The following is a 17,852-nucleotide window of genomic DNA, read 5'->3' as shown; positions in this document are numbered from 1 at the left end:
AAAGAGGGTTGATTAGTCCTCTAACACCAGGTGACACAACCAATAAAGACGGTTGATTAGTCCTCTAACACCAGGTGACACAACCAACAAAGAGGGTTGATTAGTCCTTTAACACCAGGTGACACAACCAACAAAGAGGGTTGATTAGTCCTCTAACACCAGGTGACACAACAAACAAAGAGGGTTGATTAGTCCTCTAACACCAGGTGACACAACCAACAAAGAGGGTCGATTAGTCCTCCTAACACCAGATGACACAACCAACAAAGATGGTTGGTTAGTCCTCTAACAGCAGATGACACAACCAACAAAGACAGTTGACTAGCCCTCTAACACCAGGTGACACAACCAACAAAGAGGTTTGATTAGTCCTCTAACACCAGGTGACACAACCAACAAAGAGGGTTGATTAGTCCTCTAACACCAGGTGACACAACCAATAAAGACGGTTGATTAGTCCTCTAATACCAGGTGACACAACCAACAATGACGGTTGATTAGTCCTCTATCACCAGGTGACACAACCAACAAAGAGGGTTGATTAGTCCTCTAACACCAGGTGACACAACCAATAAAGACGTTGATTAGTCCTCTAACACCAGGTGACACAACCAACAAAGAGGGTTGATTAGTCCTCTAACACCAGGTGACACAACAAACAAAGAGGGTTGATTAGTCCTCTAACACCAGGTGACACAACCAACAAAGAGTGTTGTTTAGTCCTTTAACACCAGGTGACACAACCATCAAAGACAGTTGATTAGCCCTCTAACACCAGGTGACAAAACCAACACAGAGGGTTGATTAGTCCTCTAACACCAGGTGACACAACCAACAAAGATGGTTGATTAGTCCTCTAACACCAGGTGACACAACCAACAAAGAGGGTTGATTAGTGCTCTAACAGCAGGTGACACAACCAATAAAGACGGTTGATTAGTCCTCTACCACCAGGTGACACAACCAACAATGACGGTTGATTAGTCCTCTATCACCAGGTGACACAACCAACAAAGAGGGTTGATTAGTTCTCTATCACCAGGTGACACAAGCAATAAAGACGGTTGATTAGTCCTCTAACACCAGGTGACACAACCAACAAAGAGGGTTGATTAGTCCTCTAACACCAGGTGACACAACCAACAAAGAGGGTTGATTAGTCCTCTAACACCAGGTGACACAACCAACTAAGAGGGTTGATTAGTCCTCTAACACCAGGTGACACAACCAACAAAGAGGGTTGATTAGTCCTCTAACACCAGGTGACACAGCCAACAAAGAGGGTTGATTAGTCCTCTAACAGCAGGGGACAGAACCAACAAAGAGGGTTGATTAGTCCTCTATCACCAGGTGACACAACCAACAAAGAGGGTTGATTAGTCCTCTAACACCAGGTGACACAACGAACAAAGAGGGTTGATTAGTCCTCTAGTACCAGGTGACACAACCAACAAAGAGGGTTGATTAGCCCACTAACACCAGGTGACACAACCAACAAAGACGGTTGATTAGTCTTCTAACACCAGGTGACACAACCAACAAAGAGGGTTGATTGGTCCTCTAACACCAGGTGACACAACCAACAATGACGGTTGAATAGTCCTCTAACACCAGGCGACACAACCAACAAAGAGGGTTGATTAGTCCTCTAATACCAGGTGACACAACCAACAAAGAGGGTTGATTAGTCCTCTATCACCAGGTGACACAACCAACAAAGAGGGTTGATAACCCCTTTAACACCAGGTGACACAACCAACAAAGAGGGTTGATTAGTCCTCTAATACCAAGGGACACAACCAACAAAGAGGGTTGATTAGTCCTCTAACACCAGGTGACACAACCAACAAAGAGGGTTGATTAGTCCTCTAATACCAGGTGACACAACCAACAAAGAGGGTTGATTAGTCCTCTATCACCAGGTGACACAACCAACAAAGAGGGTTGATAACCCCTTTAACACCAGGTGACACAACCAACAAAGACGGTTGATTAGTCCTTTAACACCAGGTGACACAACCAACAAAGAGGGTTGATTAGTCCTCTATCACCAGGTGACACAACCAACAAAGAGGGTTGATAACCCCTTTAACACCAGGTGACACAACCAACAAAGACGGTTGATTAGTCCTTTAACACCAGGTGACACAACCAACAAAGAGGGTTGGTTAGCCCACTAACAGCAGGTGACACAGCCAACAAAGAGGGTTGATTAGTCCTTTAACACCAGGTGACACAACCAACAAAGAGGGTTGATTAGTCCTCTAACACCAGGTGACACAACGAACAAAGAGGGTTGATTAGTCCTCTAGTGCCAGGTGACACAACCAACAAAGAGGGTTGATTAGCCCACTAACACCAGGTGACACAACCAACAAAGACGGTTGATTAGTCCTCTAACACCAGGTGACACAACCAACAAAGACGGTTGTTTAGTCCTTTAACACCAGGTGACACAACCAACAAAGAGGGTTGATTAGTCCTCTAACACCAGGTGACACAACCAACAAAGAGGGTCGATTAGTCCTCCTAACACCAGGTGACACAACCAACAAAGATGGTAGATTAGCCCTCTAACACCAGGTGACACAACCAACAAAGACGGTTGGTTAGTCCTCTAACAGCAGATGACACAACCAACAAAGACAGTTGACTAGCCCTCTAACACCAGGTGACACAACCAACAAAGAGGGTTGATTAGTCCTCTAACACCAGGTGACACAACTAACAAAGAGGGTTGATTAGTCCTCTAACACCGGTGACACAACCAACAAAGAGGGTTGATTAGTCATCTAACACCAAGTGACAAAACCAACAAAGAGGGTTGATTAGTCCTCTAACACCAGGTGACACAACCAACAAAGAGGGTTGATTAGTCCTCTAACACCAGGTGACACAACCAACAAAGAGCGTTGATTAGTCCTCTAACACCAGGTGACACAACCAACAAAGACGGTGGGTTAGTCCTCTATCACCAGGTGGCACAACCAACAAAGAGGGTTGATAAGTCCTCTAACACCAGGTGACACAACCAACAAAGAGGGTTGATTAGTCCTCTAACACCAGGTGACACAACCAACAAAAACGGTTGATTAGTCCTCTATCACCAGGTGACACAACCAACAAGGAGGGTTGATAAGTCCTCCAACACCAGGTGACACAACCAACAAAGACGGTTGATTAGTCCTCTATCACCAGGTGACCCAACCAACAATTAGTCCTCTAACACCAGGTGACACAACCAACAAAGACGGTTGATTAGTCCTCTAACACCAGGTGACACAACCAACAAAGAGGGTGATGAACAAGCGAGTCATGTGAAGGACTCTCTGAAAGGAGACATGAATCCCAGGCCGAGTGTTTAATGACGGCTCTGTCTGCAGACTGTGTCTTACCTCTGGGAATGGAATCAGGAAGGATCCAGGATTCCCAGATCAACGCCTCAGATCACATGGGTAAGAATATATTTTATTATTCTATTTCATATTGGTATAATATATTTAGGGACCGATGTCCCTTTGGGACAGAGGACTGTATTGAATTTCTAAGGTTTTATTATTATTATTCTTTATTATTATTGTGCCGCCTCTTTGAGCTGTAATTTGACCCCCTTAACATGCTTCAAAACGCATCAAATTTGACACACACATCAGGACTAGCAAAAACTGCAATCTAATCAAAAAACACAAACCCCAAAAATTGAAATTGCGCGCTAGCGCCCACAAGGAAGAAAACATAGACACCGCCTCTAAATCCCAGTAAGAATGTTGTAGACACATGAAACAAAAATTTCTATGTAGGTCTCACTTAGACCTATATTTCATACAATGACAACCCCCAGCAAAAATCAACAGGAGGTTTGGAATTCCCCCTTCAAAACAAAATTTGTATAAAAACTTTCATCTTTTTTCAAACATTATCTCCTCTGAGCGCGTTTATCATGTCGGCTTCAAATAAGCACAGGAGAGAGATTGAACCCTTCCGGTTGAAAGTTGATGAAAGAGTTTTAATTACTGCTCCGGTTTGGATTTTTTGAGCCCTCAAATAACCGCTGCTCTGCTGCTGGTGCGCTACTGCCATCTCAAGATGGTGGCACTCTGCTCAGACAAAACTGCCTCTAATTCCCAGTAGGAATGTCAGAGACATATGAAACAAAAACCTCAATGTAGGTCTCACTTAGACCTATATTTAATACAAGTGACAACCCCCAGCTAAAATCAACAGGAAATTTGCAATTCCCCCCTTCAATACAAATGATGGCTACAAATACTCGGTCTCGTCCATCGCTGCTTTCAGCTTTAGTTAACTATTGTTATTCTATTTTATATTGTTAGAATACATTGAATTATTGTTATCCTATTTTATATTGTTAGAATATATTTAGTTACTGTTATTGCAGTTTATATTACTACAATATATTTAATTTTCGTTGTTGTTATTTTATATTGGTATAATATATTTAACTATTGTTATTCTATTTTATACATGTAGAATGTATTTCACTATTGTTATTCTATTTTATATTGTTAGAATATATTGGATTATTGTTTTTCTATTTTATATTATTAGAATATATATTTAATATTGTTTTTCAATTTTATATCGGTATTATATATTTAACAATTGTTATTCTATTTTATATTGTTAGAGTATATTTAACTTTTGTTATTCTATTTTATATTGGTAGAATGTATTTAACTATTGTTATTCTATTTTATATTGTTAGAATATATTTAACTATTATTATTATATTTTTATTCAGTCATTGGTGGAGCTCATGATAGTATTTCAATGTTGTTTTTAATATTGTTGTGCAGCACTTTGGAAACATTTTGTTGTTTAAATGTGCTATATAAATAAAGTGGATTGGATTGGATTTATATTGTTAGAATATATTTAACTATTTTTATTCTATGTTATATTGTTAGAATATATGTAATTATTGTTATTCTATTTTATACTGGTATAATACATTTAATTATTGTTATTCTATTTGACATAGTTAAAATATATTTAGTTATTGTTATTCTATTTCCCATGGGTGTGTGCATGACGGTGTTCCTTCTCTCGGGTGGTGTCCAGGCAGCTGGAGGCCCCAACTGGCGAGGCTGCATCAGTCGGGTTACATCAATGCCTGGATGGGCACAGACCACGCCTCCTGGCTGCAGGTTCCAATCTTCCCTGTGCCCTGCACGCTTTTATACTCTGTCCTATAAAGTGTGATGCAATGTTATTTACTCTGTACTACAAAGTACCATCGCTGTCCTGTTAGGTGGATCTTCTAAGGCCGACCCTGCTGCATGCTGTTGAGACGCAGGGAGTGAGTTCCAACCTGAGGGACAACTACATCTCCCACTTCACCGTGTCCTACAGCCAGGACCAGCAGCAGTGGACCACCTACCAAGGAAACCACACCACTCGGCCCAATGTATGCACACCTTTAACTTTCATACTGGGGGTCAATTCCCTTTTCTTTTTGCCCATGTTTGACCTGTATCAGATTGTTTCATGTCAGTCGGAACGGTGCAACTCTAATGTTTTGATCTCTTTAGTATGCGGAAATACATTTTGAGTTGGGAAATTGTGTTAGATGTAAATATAAACGGAATACAATGATTTGCAAATCCTTTTCAACCCATATTCAGTTGAATATGCTACAAAGACAACATATTTGATGTTCAAACTCATAAACTTTATTTTTTTTTTTCAAATAATAATTAACTTAGAATTTCATGGCTGCAACTTTGGGAAAGGGCATGTTCACCACTGTGTTACATCACCTTTTCTTTTAACAACACTCAATAAACGTTTGGGAACTGAGGAAACTAATTATTGACGCTTTGAAAGTGGAATTCTTTCCCATTCTTGTTTTATGTAGAGCTTCAGTCGCCCAACAGTCCGGGGTCTCCGCTGTCGTATTTTACGCTTCATAATGTGCCACACATTTTTGATGGGAGACAGGTCTGGACTGCAGGTGGGCCAGGAAAGTACCCACACTCTTTTTTTACGAAGCCACGCTGTTGTAACACATGCTGAATGTGGTTCGCTTCCCCTTTGGTCCGGATGACACGATGTTGAATATTTCCAAAAACACAAAACACTTTTCCACTTTGCATCAGTCCATCTTAGATGATCTCGGGCCCAGAGAAGCCGGCGGCGTTTCTGGATGTTGTTGATAAATGGCTTTTGCTTTGCATAGTAGAACTTGCACTTACAGATGTAGCGATGAACTGTATTTAATGACAGTGGTTTTCTGAAGTGTTCCTGAGCCCATGTGGTGATATCCGTTAGAGATTGATGTCGGTTGTCAAAACAGTGCCGTCTGAGGGATCGAAGGTCACGGTCATTCAATGTTGTTTTCCGGCCATGCCGCTTACGTGGAGTTATTTCTCCAGATTCTCTGAACCTTTTGATGATTTTATGGACCGCAGATGTTGAAATCCCTAAATTTCTTGCAATTGCACTTTGAAAAACGTTGTTCTTAAACTGTTTGACTATTTGCTCACGCGGTTGTGGACAAAGGGGTGTCCTTTGTCCCATCCTTTCTTGTGAAAGACTGAGCATTTTTTTGGAAGCTGTTTTTATACCCAATCATGGCACCCACCTGTTCCCAATTAGCCTGCACACCTGTGGGATGTTCCAAATAAGTATTTGATGAGCATTCCTCAACTTTATCAGTATTTATTGCCACCTTTCCCAGCTTCTTTGTCACCTGTTGCTGGCATCAAATTTTAAAGTTAATGATTATTTGCAAAAAAAAAAATGTTTATGAGTTTGAACATCAAATATGTTGTCTTTGTAGCATATTCAACTGAATATGGGTTGAAAATGATTTGCAAATCATTGTATTCCGTTTATATTTACATCTAACACAATTTCCCAACTCATATGAAAATGGGTTTTGTAACACATAATAGGTAATAACATAAAATACATATAAGACACAATAGGTCAGTGGTGCCCATTACGTCGATCGCGAGCTACCGGTCGATTGTAGAGGTGTGTGTCAGTCGATCGCCAGCCAGGCATTAAAAGAATAGACCTAAAAATTAGTGATCATCAATCTTCACTAAGACGTCACTTTCGTCATTTGATTGACATTCACGGCACCCGAAGATCTTCTGACATAACGCTGGTTGATCGGGGGGAAAGCCAGAAACACTTTTTATTTCAACAGACTCTCGCATCGTACCTGCCGTCACCAACGCTAAAGACCGACTGCACAGTTCCTATCTTCACAATAAAGGCGCTAACAAAATAAGAGTCTCAAAAAACTGCCGTGCACGGAGTTTGCCGCAATGTATTTCTTGTAAAGTTTATAAAAACGAGTATGGAAGCTAGACAAATAAGATGCCAAAACCAACCACTCTCATGTGGCATCGGACAGAAAAGAGCACTTTTTTCCTCATCCATTTGAAAATGTGGACGTTATCAGCACCACTGTCTCGTTCCAATCAATGCAAGTCATCAGAGTCAGGTAGTACTCCAACTTATATTCTTGTCTTCATGAAAGAAAGGAATCTATATGTGTTAAACATGCTTGTATTATTATTAATCACCTTTCCCTTGTTAACAAAAACGTCTATATAAGAATGAGGTAGATCCCCTCGACTTGGTCAATTGAAAAATAGCTCGTTTGAGCCCCCATGGAATCGGTAATAACATGTAAGACAGAATAGGTAATAAGAAGATCTGTAAGTGAGCTATCAAATCTTGTTATTGTTCATGTGGCTGAAGACTGAGGGGAAAAGGTCTTGAGGTGGGGGGAGGTGTGGGTCTGGCTGGAGCGTAGTCTCCTGCCTGAGGGGAGAGGGGAGAACAGTTTGTGTCCAGGATGAGAAGAGTCAGCTGTGATCCGACCCGTGCACCTCCATGTCCTGGAGAAGAACAGGTCCTGGAGGGACAGGAGCCTGCAGCCAATGACTTTCTGGTGGTTTGATCGATGAATTGCTTTGTCTTTCAGCAATTCCAGGGCCACATGGACAACTCCAAGGTGAAACGTAACCTCTTTAATCCGCCCATAGTGGCTCGCTACATCAGGATCCACCCCAAACACTTCATGCTGAGGCCTGCGCTGAGAATGGAGCTGCTGGGCTGCGATCTCAACAGTCAGCGTGCAATATTTGCCTGTTTTCTGCGGGGAAAGTCTGAGGCGGCTGTGTGTGTGTGTGTGTGTGCAGGTTGCTCGTACCCTCTTGGCCTGAGTTCAGGGCGGATCACCGACATCCGCGCCTCCACGCATCGCTCCTCTCTGCTGCGCAGCTGGAAACCAAGTCTGGCGCGCCTTCATCAGAAGGGCATCGTCAATGCCTGGAGGCCCAAGGTGAGGGATGTCCTCCGTGAGGGAAGAACCAGACAAGCCTTTCTCACACCATCTCCCAATTGAGCAGAGCAACAACCCCGGAGAGTGGCTGCTGGTGGACCTGATGGCGGTCAAGCGCATCACAGGCGTGGTGACCCAGGGGGCGACCTCTCTGCTGACAGAGATGATGGTGACCCAGTTTGCCGTGAGCGTTAGTGACGATGGCAACTCGTGGAGCAGCGTGTTGGAGGAGGACTCGCACAATGAAAAGGTAGGAGGAAACTTTCGGATGTTGAAGTACGCAGACCACGACTCGTTCAGCCACCGCCCAGGGAACTCTGGTGCTAATCCAACCAGCAGCACCTATCAGACGAATGACAATGGGAAGACTTTTACAACCTCTACCAGACTTGGAGGATGTTCATTCACTTGTTCAATTGTGTAGAAACAAAAGACATGACACAAAATTATATCAGAATCAGAATAAGAATGGGTTCACAAACTAGGAATTTTTCTTGTTGCAATCGTGCAACACAGAAGACAGACAAGACAGAATAAGTAATAAGATGAGTTGTAAGTGAGCTATCAGATCTTGTTCTTGTTCATGTGTCTGATGGCCGAGGGGAAAAAACTGTTCAGGTGGCGGGAGGTGTGGGTCCGGGTGGACCTAGTCTCCTGCCTGAGGGGAGAGGGGAGAATAGTTTGTGTCCAGAGTGAGAAGAGCCAGCTGTGATCCGACCCACACGCCTCCTGGTCCTGGAGGGATGGGAGTTTGCAGCCAATCACCTTCTCAGCAACACGTACCATGCGCTGCAGTCGATGCTTATCCTGGACTGTGGCGCCGGGGAACCACACGGTGATGGAGGAGGTGAGGATGGACTCGATGATGGCTGAATAAAACTGCACCAGCATCTTGGTCGGCACCATAAGTTTCCTCAGCTGCCGCAGGAAGTACATCCGCTGCTAGGCCTTCTTGAGGAGGGAGATGATGGTCGGCTCCCACTTAAGGTCTTGGGTGATGGTGGTGCCCAAGAAACAGAAGGAGTCCACAAGGGAGATAGGGGTGGGAGAGTCAATCAGGGTGAGGGGGGATGGTGGGGCTGTGACTTTCCTGAAGTCCATGATCATCTCCACTGTTTTCTGGGCGTTCAGCTCCAGGTTGTTGAGGCTGCACTAGGACGCCAGCCGGTCCACCTTTCTCCTGTAGGCGGACTCATCGCCATCTGAGATGAGCCCGATGAGGGTAGTGACATCCGCATACTTCAGCAGCTTTAACGACTGGTGACTGGAGGTGCAGCGGTTTGTTTAAGGGGAGAAGAGCCAGGGGGAAAGTACACAGCCCTGAGGAGTACCAGTGTTAGTGGTTCGACAGTCCGAGACAATCTTCCCCAGTCGCACATGCTGTCTTCGGTCTGTCTTGATCCAGCTGTTCCAATACTCATGTGAAATGACAACTTTCTGGCTTTTAGAAACACGAAAAGAGTTCAATTGTGGTAGACGGGAACAGTTTATTTTTACATCAAGCACTGAAAAAAAAAAAGACTAGGAATTCACCGTGTAAATGTTTTGAATTTCCATTTTTAACACATGCATCAGATGAAATCTGTTCATTAGTCTGAGTATTCACACCTTAGAGAGCTGTTGCACCATGTGGATTGACATGAATCATGGCTCCAACACCAGATGTGTCCATTTGAACAAAAGAGTGTTACCGTATTTCCTTGAATTGCCGCCGGGTATATAGTATGCGCCTGCCTAGAATTACTGCCGGGTCAAAGTCGTTTCGCAAAATAATTAGCGCATGCTTAGCATTACCGCCGGCTCAGGATTAACGCCGGGTCAAACTTGTTTCGCAAAATATTATTTTTATTAGCGCATGTCTAGAATTTCCGCCGGGTCATTCTCGTTTCGCAAAATAATTAGCATATACCTAGAATTTCCGTCGGGTCAAACACTTCACCTGTCATCATTTTCAAAATGGAGGAGGCTGATTTCAATCATTTGAAATCGCATAAAGGGAAGAAGATTAAGAGCTATTCAATGGAATTTATGTTCCAAGCTATTGAATATGCTAAAAAGAACAGTAAGCAGCTATGTTTTATTAATATACCGTAGCTGTGTGTGTCAAATATGAGTCATTAAATGACTCCCGCCTCCTGGTGGTAGAGGGCGCTAGTGATCCTTCTTGCGACTACTCGGCTGCAGAAGAAGTGACAACAAGCAGCAAGAGTGAGCAGCGATCGTTTATTTTTACCTCTCGCTTGCACTTCTAACATGGAGGACTACATATCTAAAATAAAACAGTTTTCTAAACTGGACTTTCAATCGAAGCAGGAGGTAATAAAGGAAGATCTCCATCGAGACAGAGAGACTTTTAAAACTGAAGAAAGATAAGGAAGACTTCTATAAACAAGTTATCGATGCTTTTAAACAGAAGGAGCTGCGCATGGACTTCATTTATAAGTAAAGGTAAGACCATAATAACGTTTTTTGTATTAAATGTGCTTTTCATGATGGTATCCTTACATCACACTATAATTTATAAGCACAGGGCTAAATTTACCGCATGCCTTTGGTAAACGCTGGAGTGAGAAGAGGTTTTAAATGAATTAGCGCCCTGGCAGCAATTCAAGGAAATACGACAACTTAGGGTCAAGCTCAACGGGTTTTATTGAGCACTTGATGATTACGTAGGGTGTGTATGCTACTTGGTATATAAATGGAATACTACGTGTGGAAATTAAACGTATGTAAATACCAGAGGGTTTGTTGGAGTGTGCGCCGGATGTGACAGCGAACAAGTCCAGAAGGGAAAGGGCAAAAGGGGTCCGAGGTCCGAGCGGGGTCGTGGGACAGAAGTCCAAGCGTGGGTCAAGGATCCAGGGGGAATGAGCCGCAGCAGGAGTGCACAACAAAAGCTGAGACACAGGGGCTGTAGGGGACAGGACACAATAAAGACAAAGGAGCAGGAGGGAAGTCGGAGACGCGAAGATTACCGGAACAGTAGATTGATATCATATCGGTACGACCAGCAGTCTGACTGATGTAATTTTGTCACCATCAGGTGGCAAATGATGGTAACTCAACCATTAATTGTAATTAAAAAACACAGCAAATACATATATAACCCAATCCAAACAACCTTCCCTAGTCATGGTGCAGAAGAGAAAACATGATCACACAACCAACTCATTCAACTTTATGGAGTTTGTCAAACAAAACTTCCAATCAACATTAAAAAACATCCAAATGACAAGAGATGACGGGGAAAAAATGCACAACCCCGTCTCACACGTACCCACGTTTGTCGGCTTTCCGAATGTTTTAAGCCCACAGACCACGCTAGCGGGTCTACCTGGTTGATCCTGCCAGTAGCATATGCTTGTCTCAAAGATAACTCGTTTGCACTTGCACTTGCATGGCTTAATCTTTGAGACAAGCATATGCTACTGGCAGGATCAACCAGGTAGACCCGCTAGCGTGGTCTGTGGGCTTAAAACATTCGGAAAGCCGACAAACGTGGGTACGTGTGAGACGGGGTTGTGCATTTTTTCCCCGTCATCTCTTGTCATTTGGATGTTTTTTAATGTTGATTGGAAGTTTTGTTTGATAAACTCCATAAAGTTGAATGAGTTGGTTGTGTGATCATGTTTTCTTTTCTGCACCATGACTAGGGAAGGTTGTTTGGATTGGGTTGTATATGTTAAGCCCACAGACCCCCCCAGTCAAAAGGTTGGGACACCCCTGCTCTATGGAGAAGGCTAATATTGCTCACCTCAGCCCTGTAATGAAAAGCTGAGGCATCCTCCACACGTCTAATCTGGCTGGGTAAAGTTTCAAAACAATTGCAGGAAATATCTCGGGAAAAGCTTTTCCCACGTGGGCCGGACCAGTACAATCATGGCATGATAACTTAAAAAAACAACTTCGGATTGTTTTCTTTCCTTTACGTCGGCCCAAAATAGAACAAGCACATTCTGAAAATACATATCACAGATAAAAAAAAAATACATATAACAGATAATCCTTTGGACAAAACACTGAGGAAAAAATTGGTGCAGTTTTAAAAACACTCATGAAGAACTTAGACTTCATCTCAGTGTTTCTACAAACCCTGTTTCCATATGAGTTGGGAAATTGTGTTAGATGTAAATATAAACAGAATACAATGATTTGGAAATCCTTTTCAACCCATATTCAGTTGAATGCACTACAAAGACAAGATATTTGATGTTCAAACACATAAACATTATTTTTTTTTGCAAATAATAATTAACTTAGAATTTCATGGCTGCAACACGTGCCAAAGTAGTTGGGAAAGGGCATGTTCACCACTGTGTTACATCACCTTTTCTTTTAACAACACTCAATAAACGTTTAGGAACTGAGGAAACTAATTGTTGAAGCTTTGAAAGTGGAATTCTTTTCCATTCCTGTTTTATGTAGAGCTTCAGTGCTTCAACAGTCCGGGGTCTCCGCTGTCGTATTTTACGCTTCATAATGCGCCACACATTTTCCATGGGAGACAGGTCTGGACTGCAGGCGGGCCAGGAAGGTACCTGCACTCTTTTACTACGAAGCCACGCTGTTGTAACACGTGGCTTGGCATTGTTTTGCTGAAATAAGCAGGGGCGTCCATGATAACGTTGCTTGGATGACAACATATGTTGCTCCAAAACCTGTATGGACCATTCAGCATTAATGGTGCCTTCACAGATGTGTAAGTTACCCATGCCTTGGGCACTAATACACCCCCATACCATCACAGATGCTGGCTTTTGAACTTTGCGCCTATAACAATCCGAATGGTTATTTTCGTCTTTGTTCCGGAGGACACCACGTCCACCGTTTCCATATGAGTTGGGAAATTGTGTCAGATGTAAATATAAACAGAATACAATGATTTGCAAATCCTTTTCAACCCATATTCAGTTGAATGCACTACAAAGACAAGATATTTGATGTTCAAACTGATAAACATTTTTTTTTGAGCAAATAATCATTAACTTTAGAATTTGATGCCAGCAACATGTGACAAAGAAGTTGGGAAAGGTGGCAATAAATACTGATAAAGTTGAGGAATGCTCATCAAACACTTATTTGGAACATCCCACAGGTGTGCAGGCTAATTGGGAACAGGTGGGTGCCATGATTGGGTATAAAAGCAGCTTCCATGAAATGCTAAGTAATTCACAAACAAGGATGGGGTGAGGGTCACCACTTTGTAAGCAAATTGTCGAACAGTTTTAGAACAACATTTCTCAACGAGCTATTGCAAGGAATTTAGGAATTTTACCATCTACTGTCCGTAAAATCATCAAAAGGTTCAGAGAACCTGGAGAAATCACTGCACGTAAGCGATGATATTACGGACCTTTGACCCCTCAGGCGGTACTGCATCAAAAACCGACATCAGTGCTTAAAGGATATCACCACATAGGCTCAGGAACATTTCATAAAACCACTGTCAGTAACTACAGTTGGTCGCTACATCTGTAAGTGCAAGTTAAAACTCTACTATGCAAAGCAAAACCCATTTATCAACAACACCCAGGAACGCCGCTTGCTTCGCTGGGCCAGAGCTCATCATAGATGGACTGATGCAAAGTGGAAAAGGGTTCAGTGGTCTGACGAGTCCACATTTCAAATTATATTTGGAAACAGAGGACATGGTGTCCTCCAGAACAAAGAGGAAAATAACCATTAGGATTGTTATAGGTGCAAAGTTCAAAAGCCAGCATCTGTGATGGTATGGGGGTGTATTAGTGCCCAAGGCATGGGTAACTTACACATCTGTGAAGGCACCATTAATGCTGAAAGGTCCATACAGGTTTTGGAGCAACATATGTTGTCATCCAAGCAACGTTATCATGGACGCCCCTGCTTATTTCAGCAAGACAAGTGTTAAAACAGTGTGGCTTCGTAAAAAAAAGAGTGCGGGTACTTCCCTGGCACGCCTGCAGTCCAGACCTGTGTCCCATGGAAAATGTGTGGCGCTTTATGAAGCGTAAAATACGACAGCGGAGACCCCGGACTGTTGAACGACTGAAGCTCTACATAAAACAAGAATGGGAAAGAATTCCACTTTCAAAGCTTCAACAATTAGTTTCCTCAGTTCCCAAACGTTTATTGAGTGTTGTTAAAAGAAAAGGTGATGTAACACAGTGGTGAACATGACCTTTCCCAACTACTTTGGCACGTGTTGCAGCCATGAAATTCTAAGTTAATTATTATTTGCAAAAAAAAATTACGTTTATGAGTTTGAACATCAAATATGTTGTCTTTGTAGTGCATTCAACTGAATATGGGTTGAAAATGATTTGCAAATCATTGTATTCTGTTTATATTTACATCTAACACAATTTCCCAACTCATATGGAAACAGGGTTTGTAGAATCCAACGTGGTGAGCGAGCATCATGGTCTGGGACTTCAGTTCATTGAGGGCAATCCCGTGATATTGTCAAGTGAAATGTGACTGGTCCATATTACAGACTTCTTACATATCATTCCTCGTCAGATCTTCACAGGAAACACAAGTCCGGACAAGGAGGCCCTCACTGTTTTTGAACCAGCTCTGTTTGGCCGCTACCTGAAGATCCACCCCCGTGGTTGGGTCAATGACATCGCTCTGCGTCTGGAGGTTCTGGGCTGCAACACGCAGGAAGTCCCCTAACAACGCATGATGTCACCCGCAGTGCTTCCTTTTTTAAATTGCACATCAACTCTGCGCTAAACTTTATAATATTGGAGAGTTTTAGCGCTGTCTCGTGTAACAAATAGAACAGGGGTCACCAACCTTTTTTTTACATACTTCTTGGGTACTGATTAATGCAAAGGGCTACCAGTTTGATACACACTTAAATAAATTGCCAGAAATAGACAATTTGCTTAATTTACCTTTAGTAATTAAATCTATATATATATTAAAAAATGAGTATTTCTGTCTGTCTTTCAGTCGTACATTTTTTTTCCTTTTACGAAAGGTTTTTTGTGGAGAATAAATGATGAAAAAAACCACTTAATTGAACCGCTAGAAAAGGAGAAAACACGAAAAAAAATGAAAATTTTATTTTGAAACAGATTATCTTCAATTTCGACTCTTTAAAATTCAAAATTCAACCGAAAAAAAGAAAAGAAAATCTAGCTAATTCGAATCTTTTTGAAAAAATAAAAAAAATAATTTATGGAACATCATTAGTACTTTTTCCGGATTAAGATTCATTTTAGACATGTTTTAAATAGGTTAAAATCCAATCTGCACTTTGTTAGAATATATAACAAATTGGACCAAGCTATATTTCTAACAAAGACAAATCATTAATTCTTCTAGATTTTCCAGAACAAAAATTTGAAAAGAAATTCAAAAGACTTTGAATTAAGATTTAATTTGATTCTAAATTTGATTCTAAAGATTTTCTAGATTAGCCAGAATATTTTTGGGAATTTCAATCATAATAAGTTTGAAGAAATATTTCACAAATATTGTTCGTCCAAAAAACAGAAGCTGAAATGAAGAATTAAACTAAAATGTATCTCTTATTCTTAACAATAAAAAAAATAAATTTACATGAACATTGATTTAAATTGTCAGGAAAGAAGAGGAAGGAATTTAAAAGGTAAAAAGTTATATGTGTTTAAAAATCATAAAATCATTTATATTTTTTTCTCTCAAATTGTCTTTCTGAAAGTTATAAGAAGCAAAGTAAAAAAATGTATGAATTTATTTAAACAAGTGAAGACCAAGTCTTTCAAATATTTTCTTGGATTTTCAAATTCTATTTGAGTTTTGTCTCTCTTAGAATTAAAAATGTCGAGCAAATCGAGACGAGCTTGCTAGTAAATAAATACAATTTTTAAAATAGAGGCAGCTCACTGGTAAGTGCTGCTTTTTGAGCTATTTTTAGAACGGGCCAGCGGGCGACTCATCTGGTCCTTACGGGCAACCTGGTGCCCGCGGGCACCGCGTTGGTGACCCCTGCTCTAGAACATTGAAACGGAGAGAACCTTGGACATGCCGACACCTTCAGAATGTAAGCTTTGTAAAGAATCAAACACAGATGGACGCATACAGTTTGAATGGTTATTGTTTTCTATTCATGTCTTGTTTTGCTTCACATTAATAATATCTTGTTATCCATTGATTGTAAACATTTGTCATTTTTCTTGCATGTGAATAAATCATCAAAACTACAACCCCTGGAGAACAAAATATGTAATCACTGGTCTTGAAGGAAGTTCATTCACTTGTTTGAAGGGAGAATGTTAAAGTTCACAATCATTAATGACAACCAGTGGCGTCGCCAGACAGATTTCACTGGGGCACGTGCCCCAGTGTTGATCTGCAGTGCCCCAGTAAAAATTTCACCAATAAAAAAAAAACGCTTCAGTTTTTTAAGTCTACGTAACATAGACAACAGCACACATACTACTTAGTATGGTAATTGATTGCTACTGTATTCACTCCACGTAACAATGAGCACATGGCTAATTAATATGGTAATTTATTCACGTGTGGATTGAGACTTCAGCAGTCCGGGGTCTCCTTTGTCGTATTTTACGCTTCATAATGCCCCACACATGTTCCATGGGAGACAGGTCTGGACTGCAGACGGGCCAAGAAAGTACCCGCACTCTTTTACTACGAAGCCACGCTGTTGCAACACGTGGTTTGGCATTGTCTTGCTGAAATAAGCAGGGGCGTCCATGATAACGTTGCTTGGATGACAACATATGTTGCTCCAAAACCTGTATGGACCTTTCAGCATTAATGGTGCCTTAACAGATGTGTAAGTTACCCATGCCTTGGGCACTAATACACCCCCATACCATCACACATGCTGGCTTTTCAACTTCTCGCCTATAACAATCTAGATGGTTATTTTCCTCTTTGTTTCAGAGAACACCACATTCACAGTTTCCTAATATATTTTGAAATGTGGACTCGTCAGACCACAAAACACTTTTCCACTTTGCATCAGTCCATCTTAGATGAGCTCGGGCCCAGCGAAGCCAGCGGCGTTCCTTTGTATTGTTGATAAATGGGTTTTGCTTTGCATAGTAGAGTTTTAACTTGCACTTACAGATGTAGCGACCAACTGTAGTTACTGACAGTGGTTTTATGAAGTGTTCCTAAGCCCACGTGGTGATATCCTTTACACACTGATGTCGGTTTTTGATGCAGTACTGCCCGAGGAATCAAAAGTCCGTAATATCATCGCTTACATGGAGTGATTTCTCCAGACTCTCTGAACCTTTTGATGATTTTACGGACTGTAGATGGTAAAATCCCTAAATTCCTTGCAATAGCTCGTTGAGAAATGTTGTTCTAAAACTGTTCGACAATTTGCTTACAAAGTGGTGACCATCACCCCATCCTCGTTTGTGAATTACTTAGCATTTCATGGAAGCTGCTTTTATACCCAATCATGGCACCCACCTGTTCCCAATTAGCCTGCACACCTGTGGGATGTTCCAAATAAGTGTTTGATGAGCATTCCTCAACTTTATCAGTATTTATTGCCACCTTTCCCAACTTCTTTTTCAGATAT

General features: G+C 41.6%; 1 protein-coding gene across 1 annotated transcript in view; it reads left to right on the top strand.

The window, feature by feature from the left end:
- f8 (coagulation factor VIII, procoagulant component) overlaps positions 1-16,497 on the top strand; it is a 75,148-nt gene extending 58,651 nt beyond the window's left edge. Inside the window, exons 21-27 of the mRNA XM_061900119.1 lie at positions 3,384-3,455; positions 5,083-5,168; positions 5,273-5,428; positions 7,964-8,108; positions 8,181-8,323; positions 8,391-8,573; positions 14,822-16,497. Coding sequence (XP_061756103.1) covers positions 3,384-3,455; positions 5,083-5,168; positions 5,273-5,428; positions 7,964-8,108; positions 8,181-8,323; positions 8,391-8,573; positions 14,822-14,977 — 941 coding nt within the window. The 3' untranslated portion in view covers positions 14,978-16,497. The remainder of the gene's footprint in view (positions 1-3,383; positions 3,456-5,082; positions 5,169-5,272; positions 5,429-7,963; positions 8,109-8,180; positions 8,324-8,390; positions 8,574-14,821) is intronic.
- Positions 16,498-17,852: the final 1,355 nt, after the last annotated feature.

The sequence above is a fragment of the Nerophis ophidion genome, linkage group LG05, assembly GCF_033978795.1.
Source record: "Nerophis ophidion isolate RoL-2023_Sa linkage group LG05, RoL_Noph_v1.0, whole genome shotgun sequence".
NCBI lineage: Eukaryota > Metazoa > Chordata > Actinopteri > Syngnathiformes > Syngnathidae > Nerophis > Nerophis ophidion.
The sequence above is the reverse complement of the archived record's forward strand: the minus strand, read 5'-3'. Positions and strand labels throughout refer to the sequence as shown.